This window comes from Bombus huntii, chromosome 7, assembly GCF_024542735.1.
Source record: "Bombus huntii isolate Logan2020A chromosome 7, iyBomHunt1.1, whole genome shotgun sequence".
Lineage (NCBI taxonomy): Eukaryota > Metazoa > Arthropoda > Insecta > Hymenoptera > Apidae > Bombus > Bombus huntii.
The window spans coordinates 14,210,467-14,221,247 of record NC_066244.1 but is presented as its reverse complement, the minus strand read 5'-3'; the positions used below and the strand labels follow the sequence as shown (position 1 = coordinate 14,221,247).

Genomic DNA, 10,781 nt, shown 5'->3' with positions numbered 1-10,781 from the left:
AATTTATAGAATGTATCTTTGTTGTAACATACCGTGCGTTTTTGAAGTTTATGTTTAAGATCAAAAAAATGAATTATGCATTGATTAAACTCATATTTAAAACTCATATTTATTTGAATAAATAAATATTACAAATATAGCTATGATGAGTTACGATGTAAAGATCTCTTAGTGGCATAATTATAAATATATTATATTTATTTGCAGTGCAGAATAAAAAGTTGTAGACATATTACTCTTAATCACGTTTGCCGTATTTATCGTAAGTTGCGGTGATTTTTACTTTTGCGTAATAAGTCTTAAACGGGGATTCGTATTTCTCCGTATTCTGCATGCTCTTACAATCTCGCAATATACCGTGCACGTTTCTGAAATGACGTAAACAGGTGACAAAATTTTTCGATAATATTTTGTTATTAAAGTCAGATATTTCATTTTTCTTATTACCGACACATAATGTTCGACAAGTCATGAAGTTTTCCATCGTTGTTACATCGCTGCCATTGTTCGTACAATGAGACTTCTCCGATTTCATCGAGATAATAATGGCAAAGATCTCTGAATCTAAATAAAATCCGTCGTAAGATAACAGAATACACGCACGACATGCATAATTGTGACATGAATGAAGTATCTTTGTATACAGACTTCTCTCTCCAAAGTCCATCGGCGGACGTAGATACCATGATAGAACCAGGTAATTTATCAGAAATGTATCTTTTTCCATCTAATTCGCGAAGGCCATAGCTGTCAAAAAATCATAAATATATGTTCCTTCCTTTTCTTATTTGTAGGTTATGGATATTTATGAAAAGTGGAAATTCATATATGGTTTAATATTAATAAGTACTTTAGTTTTGATATTTTGTACATTCTTATATATATATTTATTATATATATATATATATATATATATATATATATATACATAACATATATATATATATACATAAAGATTACTTTACTCATCAGATATTTACAACTGAAAAGAATAATCACATATGGTCCTCAACAGAACTTCGATCTCAGTGTCATTTAAACACGCGTTAGGCAACGCTTCGTGAACGTCCAGCAATGTCTGATTTATCTAAAAGGTATAGATACGATATTTCAGGAGTTTTTTCCATCAATCTGTTGCAAATATAATATAATTCATTATGCAATTGATACCCATTCATTTCAAGATTTTGTTATGTATTTCTGCTTGTATTCGTGAACGAGAGTTTCTAGTGTTTTTGATAATCAATATTAATTTTTACTGCGTATTTGACCGAATTGGAAAACAATTATTTATCGTGAATGTCTCTTAAATAATAAAACGCTGGGTTTGGACAAATATCGATTCTGTTTGAATTAAATTGATTAAATAACAAACTTACGGAAGGATGTTTATGAAAATGTACTTTTGTATATGAAGCGAAAGTATATATGCAATTGAATAAAGTAATAAATAGCCTGCGAATGTTGACGTGTTTTTGAAAATATTAAGTAGCAAAAAAGTAGGAAAATTTTAAAAAACCTACATATAACTTTGAACTTATGTAAACTAAAAAAAGAGTCGTAAAAGGCGACGTTGACTCTTGGAGTCAAAAGTTCATTTATGTCAATACTACTTTTAGAAATACACCAAGAGAAGCAAGACAAATTATTGACGAGACACAGGACAGCCATTGACGATTCAAAAGAAAATACAACTAAAATAACATGTAGATAGCAATTAAGGCAACATGCAGATATGCAAAAAGAAAAATAAATGTAGAAAGATATATAAAATCAAAGAGATTTAAAAATTATAAAGTTCCCCTGTGTTATGTCTAAAATGGGAATAATAAAATCATTGATATGATTCGTCATTTCAAATTCATATCGTTGTTTTTTTACTTCAGAACTGCTATAAACATTTTAAATATTATTTATGTCTGGATTCCCTTGCGAAGTTTTCAATCAATTCGTTAAATGATGTTATCAACAAAATAAATAATTGTAAAAAATCTATATTTGTATTTAAAAAATACGCGAATAGAGAGAACTAGGATAATCGAGACCGGTGAAAAAGGATCAACCTTTTCAGCAATGGCAAGGCACATCCCGCATCTGATACAAGCAGAAGAGAAATCGATTTCTATCATGTCGCATGGTGAACAAGAACGCAAATACGGAATCTTTTGTACTACTCCAAACTCTGTTGGGTCACAGTAATAATAATAATCGGATGTTGAATTCTGCTCGTTTCTACTTAAAGTCTGCTCGTTGTCTCTTTGACACTTGGCGGATCGTTTTCTGCCGAAACCCGTTCCATCTGAGGTTAAAATCAATAAAAGCAATATTACGATAGAAACTTTTATCTCCATTGTCGTCGACTTCCGTCAAGTCTTCGTTTTCTGCTCGCTGGATATGATACAGATTCCCAAAAAACTTTCTTCATATGAAATTTTACTAATATGCATTCATCAAAGATTACACATTTTAAAATAGGTTACCATTATAAGATTTAAAAAAAATAGCTAAGAATATCTTGAAACAGAAGAAACAAATTTTGAAGTTTGTTGGCCCGGAAATGTCATGGTAAGGTATACTTCGATATTACTTCTACTCTCGATAGGCGTCGCCGTAGTTGCTATCGACGATTCGCCTGCGCAAGATTATACATTGAGTAAACGCATAGCCTGAGTTGGAGTTTCGAAGGTTAGGATAATCGAAATAATTCACAGCCATGGTAATATTTTTACTAATTTATATGTATACAAAATAGATTATCATAGAAAGACTATTTGAGTGTGTTGTTATCTTTTATAGGCCACAGCAATGAGAAAAGACTTCCTGAAGTCAAAGAAAATGATACATCCAAATAGTAGAAAGTCTATCGCTATTACGAAAAAAGCCAAGAAGTAAATAGAATTACTATTAAATTATATGATTTTATTATGTACATTTCATTTATTTTATATGATTATATAATACTTTTGTGTACTAGTGAAGGAAATGGTCAATGTGTTTTGTTTCAGAATATCAAATAGACAGAAAGGAAAAATGTCCCGCTTGATAAAACAGAATTTAATAGGAGAAAAAATGTTGTGGATCAGAAACAATATGATTCCAGGTGTGTGTCCCTATACTCCAGAGTTAACTGCAAGTTTGTTAGAAACGTAGGTAAAACAAAGATGTATGTACATGGTGATACATAGAATGAGCATTAAAGATTTGATTGGTTATAGTCCTATGTTTGATCCAAAGGTACATAGCAAGAAATGATAAAGAAATGGAACAAATTGCTATTAAAAGATCTATAGGTAGCAATAGGAGTAGACAGCATGCTAGCAGGGAGAATATAATTAGAATAACCAAGGAGAGAGAACAAGAAGAATATGATACATGTGGAATAGGTAAAGAATTACAGTCAAATTTATTTTTAATATATGTTGATATACAAACCCTCTTTTATTTTTCAGAAATTCCTGATATTTTAAATGCGACGCAGTGTAAAATGTTAATGAATTGGAATAATGAATTACAGTGTGTGAATAATTTTAAATTTATAAGGTTTGGTAAGAATGATTTAAACAAAGCATTAGTGCTAAAAGAAAGAAAGCAAATAGCTATGCCTGTAAACAAGAAGAATTTATTAAGTAAGTCAGTTGATTCAAATGAAAATAATCAATCGACAGATTGTGTAATGGAAACAGAATAAATTCTGTAGATATACATCTTTTTTACCTTCATCTTTATTTAAAAAGAAAAGCGAACAGTTTTATCCTTTTTTGTTTGCAAAATGCTAGAGATTGCATTTTGTCTTGCTCTTGTCTCCCACAAGAAGCAGTCATGTCACAAGGTACAAGGGTACGATAGAAGAAAAAAGAAAATGTTCGATTGTGAAATATTCAACATAACTGAAACATGTAGATAAATCACGTGCACGTCATGAATATTTTGCATCGTTTTTTTCGCTTTTTCTTCATTTTTTTCTCTAGTTGCTCCATCATTTAAGAACGAAGATATAGTAATTATTCTAAAAATTGTATATTTCAAAATGGTAAAAAAATCAATAGTAATAATGATAAATATACGATTTTAAAAGTTTTTTAAATTCTTTACATACTTACAATTAATCAAATAGCTTAGTATATAAAAGAGTGAACTTATGTCGCATGTTATAAATGCAGCTGCGTTTGTTTGTTAAAGAAGAAGAATTTGTTTTGTTAAATTATTATTGCTATACTTCGTCAACTTGTGATATATCGATACAACTTGCCAACCATCACTTAATAGCTTCTCGTTAATAAAAATAATTCGTAACTATTTAATAAGAAGCAGTATATTCTTAGTTATTTAGAAATTTACTTAACGATGTTTAAAAATACGAATATATTTAAAAATTATAACGTAAATATATATATGTCTCATTTCATGTTTCACTAATATATCTCTAATTTAGATTAAATATCTGAAGCCTGAAACTTAAAACTTTTAATACATCGCATACGTTTCAAATTTAGTAGTTTTTAGGTTAGATTACCTTCGCTTTCCAAAGATTAATCTTAGTATATGGATTTAATGTATCATACAGTAACTTTTCTTTGTTAGAAAATTTTAGAAATTATCTATATGACAATAATATTATTTCATAGTGGATATATTAGATTTGATGGACTATATTTTACTTTTATTTTATATTACTATTAATAGCATAGTAAGGAGAAAGATTACGTATATGCACTGTGACATAGTACGAATAAGCTTACAATTTTTTATATTTCACCTGTAACAGCAATTTGTAATTCTGTAATTATCTGTCTTCACATAATACTTAAAATTCATATTTTGAAATCATGGTTGTGATGTACGCATATATATGTGTTCACCTTAGTGTTCAAATTCTTATAGTTATATGGTTTAAAAATGTCCAGTTCATCAGTTCGTAAAATGTAAGAGAATTTTTACGGTGTTTGGTATTTCAAATTTGTATTGTATAGAAACGAAGCCTCGCCGTCTCAGCCAATCCACAATCGGCTAGGCTCACTTTTGGCGGGATACCGCCATTCTACTGTCGAAGAACGAGTCGTTAATATGTGTCACCGTTCAAAGCGTATAATCTAAATTTCTTAGTACTTCGATTGCTGTTATTACATTACATACATTATTATTAGGTTTGTTGAATTAATGTCTACCTATTTAGTTGTTTATTAGATATTATTAACAAAAGTTTATATAATCTCTCGAACTTTTTTCTGTTTTCCTCCATTGGTAGTCTATTTGATCGTTTTCATTACGTGTAGCATGTATCATAAACTTTTGAAACAGAATATAAGTTCGACTATTATTTCACTTTAATATAATTTGTACGTTTTGTACGTTTATTTCAACGTTTTTCATACAGTAACGTTTAGTAACGTTGATTTATGATATACACATTTATGATATGACAATCATATATATATATCAATCGTATGAATATGCACATAGGCATGCCATATTTAACGTAATACGACTAAATTATACGTAATTCTATGATTTCTCTTAAGAATACTAAGGTGGAACTAGACGTGATTAAACAAAAATCATTACTTTTTAGAAAGAGTTCAAATATCTTCAACGTTTTTTTTATTTTGAATAATTTTTTTCCTCGATCTGTAGTGCAAAATAGAGTTTTGAACAATTCGATAAAATAACTAAGACATTCTCAATTGAAATTAAAATAAAAATAGTACATGTATTATATGAATTGTAAATGCATGACGAGAAGATTGCAGCGTCACTAAATCCTTGTCAACAATTTTTTGTTTTCACGAGAGCTCTACAGTACCAGACGCGTGTACACGAATTTTGGTCTGTCACAAGCATTTTCGAATAATTATAAAATGAATGTAGTTTATAAGTAAGAAACGAACATCCGCAGTATAATTCTTTCAAATAGATTGTATTACATTTAGAATCTTATAAATATTTGTCAATATCAGGAAATAAGTTACAAAGCACAAATAATATTTCAAATATATTCTATTTCCGTAATATATTTTTTTATTGGTGAATAAATTAATTAGAAACAGCAGTATTTTCCGAAAAAACGCTCACTTCCCCCATCCTTCTCTGTTAATGCAGTTTTACTTTCGGAAATTTTTTCTGACCGGATGCAATGCGGTCTTAGAGTCAGTATGCTATGTAATGTTTTTATAATTTAATATTTTAGAATTAGATTTACTTTTACGTTTTCAAAGGTGTGCTTTGATAATGGGATCGCCTAAGGACATTGCTATTAATATTTTATAATATTTTATTACACGTTATGTTTGAAAAAATTATAGCTTTCCAACTTTTTATCTATTAATCAATTTTATTTAATCAAGTGACAACGTATAAGCGCAGATATCTTCGTTTCAGATTCACTTCTATTCGTCAAAATGACATTAAATCATTTGTGTTTACTCTCTATACTTTTATTTTTCATCTCACTGTTCAGCCTAACGTATTGTTTTTTGTTTTGAAACGTAATATGTCTATTACTGAAAACATATCCTTTAGTGTAGGTGTTCCAGGAATTTGACGAGTCCTATTTGTGTATGTAGGAATAGCCGACAACTCTAGCCCCCTACTCCTCCACAACCCAAACTCGTTGGGTAAATCGCGGTGCGGGGTGTCAGTTTAGTGTGGTCAATCAGAGGGATTAGACGTATATCCATCCATGTCATTTCGCGACAGGTGGCTTTGGCACTTTGGTAGACATTTTTCTACCGTTCAAACTCACACTATTGTTACTTTCTGTGCGTTTTTCTTCATTACTTCGTTGTAATCTATTATTTAATTACCTTTGTTTCTCCGACTGTCTTTTTGATTGCTCCATTTACCGGTAGCTTGTACAATGAGTTTTCGAAACACAATTTGACCATGATCTATGTTTTATTTTCAAATAATTTATTCTTTTTATACATTTGTTTTAATATTTCGCTTTTTTTGTGCAGATTACTATTATTTGATTCCGAGAGAAGCTTTGATGTATTAGAGGGATGCTGCGAAATTCGAAAGGACGGGATGAAAGCCAAAAGGACGCCATGTTGATTAACGATAAATTTGATAACTTTTCGTCAAAATGTGGTAATATTTATTTATTATTAAATTAATTCCATTTCTTATAAATATTTCGTTACGTTAACGTAATTAATATCTAATATAATAAATTCTAAATTCACGGTTTTTATTAAGAATACCAAGATGAAAAGTGCAAGATTAAAGAAATTACTTTTTTCTTTCGAATATATTAAATTATGTTTCCGAAGAATGTGAATAGACTGTTTAACGTAAATTTAACATAGATTCTCTCGATTCTATTTCATTTGAGTAAGACATTCAAATAACTTTTTCATTTTAATACATAACATAATATTGACTATTAATTTCGTCTTTCTCAATAACTTGTATTACATTCGAGAAAGTACGTTATCACAGATAAGTTTGAACAGGTTCTGCGCATCGCATTTTTTCGTGTTGTGTAGTTTTGTTTAACGGTCAGAAAAAGTGCGCCATGTTGCATTAGAACGAAGTCACGTAATGCATAAAATATAGGAAGCTGTAATGGCGGACATTCAATTTGGCGGATAATTTTTACAAATCAATGGTATTATGAAATATTCATATATATGTATTTGACAATAATAAAAAATACTTTGAAAAATATTTTAAAAATTTTTAGATTTTTAGACAGGTAAGATCCATAAATAAATTTTTAGAGTTTTAGGTACGTAGGACCCACAAACAAAGTTTTAGATTGTTAGACAGGTAGGATCCATCATCAAACCTTTAGCTTGTGAGGCAGATAGAATCCATAAATAAATCTTCAAATTTCTATCTAGGTAGTATTCTATAAATAAACATTTAGATGTCTGATGCTCAGAGTTTACAAAGAAATTGTTCAAATTGGTTGCAGGTGAAAGTCTATGAAAAGAAATCTTTAGACTTCTAATAGGTAGAACTTGTACAGAAATCGTGTAATTTTTATGTAAGTAGAGACGACAAAAAATCTAAAGTTTTGATTTAAACTAATTTCAATTTAAGTTTATTTCTAAGAAAGAAGATACCTTCTCATAGTACAATCAACATATTCAACATATTCAAGATCACCGTATTTAGTTGTGAAAGATATATTCATTCTGTACTTAGACGCAATATTTCCACTCCAATTTTATTTATTATATTGAGATATTTATGTAGATAGGATTCATGAAAATCTTTGAATGTTTGAAAGACTGGTTAAATTAGATTTGTAGTCAGGTAGGAAGTTGAAATTTAATTTTTACTGTTAGGTAAGGCATTTGTGAATTAATTTTATGAATGAGATCCCTGGGTATGTTGATCATTCTCAAATTAAAGCCCCAATTCAGAATTAGGTAGACACTTAAAAGAAAACCTAGTAATGTTAGGAAGCACTGTATCCCTGTATGTGTGTGATAGATAGATCGTTTTGAAATTAAAAATGGCAATAGAAGTATAAAATTACTGATAAAAATAAGAAAAAGAGTCTCATATAGAATTATACGATTAGTTTATGATTTAATGTAATTTTTATTTTCATGATTATCTTAAGATCTAATACAATTTTTAATTTTAGGTGGGTCTCCATTCGCAGCAACCTCCACACGGTGAGATCCAGATAATCATATTAATATTTAATGTACAATTTCTAATTGCATCAATACGTAATTAGAATTATGAATTGTGTAGTAAATGATAATATGAGCTGATTGGCTGCGATCGCGATTAGTTTTACATAATTATATAGTCAAAATTTGTTTATTATTACCTTTTAAAGGATAGTTAGTAATTGCCACGATTTACATTCCAAATTCGTTCGTAAGTTAATTAACTTTCACTCTGCCCACTGTTCTCAATTACCACGCGTCTAACCAAATTCGTCTCACGAGTGCAGCGTCGAATCCATGGCTCGTTGCAAATTAAGCGAAAATACGACAAATCTAACGAGGTGTTTTAGCTAAATTAACATTAATTCGATCGACCGAACCGGTAGAACTATCAGGAAGAGATTAAGGCGATATAATAGATCATTGATTACAAGAGTTGTGCGACGAGCTCTTAAATATTTCTGCAAATTGACGATATCCGGATAGTACAGTTCTTCAAATTCATAATTCTGAAAATATAGTATATAGGTCATGGAATGATTAGAATAAGGATACATATTATCATTTTCACGTATTTGGATATTCAATATTGATCAGTATATTAAAAAATGCCCAAAATATTCAAAGTGAAGTATTCGTTAAAAAATTGAGAGGGTGAAACAAATCTTTACTTAGATATTATTTCTTTAATTATATTCATAAAAATCTTCAATCTATCGATCGGAATTTCCAACTACCATCAACTTTCCAAACTTTCGTTCGGTTTGTTAACAGAAAGCTAAGAATGCGCGAGATGTTGGATAGAATCTTCAGTCTACCGATTACATGGACTCTTCTAGAAATTCATTTGCGTTGCCATTAGTTACAAATAGAACTATAGTACCTGAGGATGGTTGGCTTTTGGTATCGAAGTAAATGAGTGGAGTGCTTGTTAAATAACGTTTCACTGATGACCTATCGTAGCTGAAAATTCATAAATTATCCAGGTCTCCAAAGTTCTATACTGAATCTTGATCCTTTATTGAACCATATTCGAAGTGACTTGAATCTCTAAAGTATCGTTGATCTCTCAATTGTTTCGAAATTATCATTCAGACGTTTGTTATTATCTACGATTCCATCGTAATCGCGTTTCGATTCCTATTCGGCAAGTAGTACTCAGATAGCATCGAATTTACCACATCGGCCATTTTTACGCTCGCTTGAGCTTTACGATCTCCCGACGTCCTTGCATTCTCAATTATACTCGACGCTAATCCTCCCACTTGTTTGACGGACCGGTGCTGTCGAATTAGAAAGTTCGTTGTCTAGCTGTGACTTTTTGACTTTTGCCTTCCTTCGTCCATCTATGCGGAAAAATGACGAGGCGATGGAAAACGCGCACATAGGACGTGAAATTCAAATTGTTGATGAGAGAAAAGATGCGTTTGTTTATGCAGATGTTGATGCGCATGCGATTAAGATTTACTGAGAGTATTCGCGATGCAGTGGTTCGTTGATTGGGGTCAAATTGTGAACGAATGGCTTTATTGAATAGTAAAATTATGCCTCATAAATTTTGCAATTTGTTCGAAATAATAAAAATGAAATAGCTCTGATGAATTATGTATTGTTGGAAATTTAACATTGAAAATATTCAGTTATTAACATGTACACGTTCTTACTAACACATTGCTAATCTTGATTTATATGGTAATGTGTATTTTTGGTTGGGTTACAATCCACGTCTCCACAATCTATAGAATAAGACAAACATTTGAACCACGAATTAAGGAATTATTTAGTGAATCAATTAACGAATCATAAATTTCTTTCCTGACAACATGCTTTAACAATGAAGGTAATTCAATAAATACATCCTCTGCATCATTATGAACCTCTTTCTAGCCACCGCAAGTGTGAATACGTGACTAGGCTACGAATTTGATGGCTAGAATGCGGATGTTTATGGCAAATGCGAACACAAATGCAGGAAAAGAAAGAATGTTAAAAGTAAGTTATGTAACGTAAATAATAAATTATATAAGTAAATAATTAAGTAAAAAAAATTATATAAGTAAATAATAAAAGTTATAAAATTTAGAAGATACCACATATCCCGATTCAAGCTTTACTTCCACGTTATTCGTCGTTAAGGTGCTTATCAAAGATCCC

At 30.2% G+C, this 10,781-nt stretch overlaps 2 protein-coding genes across 3 annotated transcripts; one reads left to right on the top strand and one right to left on the bottom strand.

Moving 5' to 3' along the window:
* Positions 1–22: 22 nt before the first annotated feature.
* Positions 23–2,421, bottom strand: LOC126867759 (uncharacterized). Of its 2 annotated transcripts, XM_050622647.1 has the most exons (5): positions 2,064–2,421; positions 981–1,087; positions 649–747; positions 448–564; positions 23–368 (listed from the first exon to the last, which is right to left on the bottom strand). In XM_050622647.1, the coding sequence occupies exons 1-5, from the start codon at positions 2,349–2,351 to the stop codon at positions 239–241; spliced, it is 741 nt and encodes a 246-aa protein (XP_050478604.1). In that variant the 5' UTR covers positions 2,352–2,421; the 3' UTR covers positions 23–238. The 2 variants fall into 2 exon arrangements, with proteins under 2 accessions (XP_050478604.1, XP_050478603.1); XM_050622646.1 differs by having other exon boundaries at positions 448–747.
* A 160-nt stretch (positions 2,422–2,581) lies between these two features.
* Positions 2,582–3,702, top strand: LOC126867760 (translation machinery-associated protein 16 homolog). The gene is made up of 5 exons (XM_050622648.1): positions 2,582–2,716; positions 2,797–2,888; positions 3,006–3,146; positions 3,235–3,383; positions 3,450–3,702. The coding sequence occupies exons 1-5, from the start codon at positions 2,714–2,716 to the stop codon at positions 3,686–3,688; spliced, it is 624 nt and encodes a 207-aa protein (XP_050478605.1). The 5' UTR covers positions 2,582–2,713; the 3' UTR covers positions 3,689–3,702.
* The last annotated feature ends 7,079 nt before the right edge of the window (positions 3,703–10,781 follow it).

Bases quoted from the DNA above. Each gene is read 5' to 3' on its own strand.
- LOC126867759 (XM_050622646.1), bottom strand. From the start codon at position 2,351: ATGGAGATAAAAGTTTCTATCGTAATATTGCTTTTATTGATTTTAACC. The intron at 1,088-2,063 runs GTTGATCCTTTT...TATACCTTTTAG, and splicing joins GCCTTGCCATTGCTGAAAAG to ATAAATCAGACATTGCTGGA. The intron at 369-447 runs GTAATAAGAAAA...ACGTCATTTCAG, and splicing joins TTGTCGAACATTATGTGTCG to AAACGTGCACGGTATATTGC.
- LOC126867760 (XM_050622648.1), top strand. The intron at 2,889-3,005 runs GTAAATAGAATT...GTTTTGTTTCAG, and splicing joins ATTACGAAAAAAGCCAAGAA to AATATCAAATAGACAGAAAG. The intron at 3,384-3,449 runs GTAAAGAATTAC...TTTATTTTTCAG, and splicing joins ATATGATACATGTGGAATAG to AAATTCCTGATATTTTAAAT.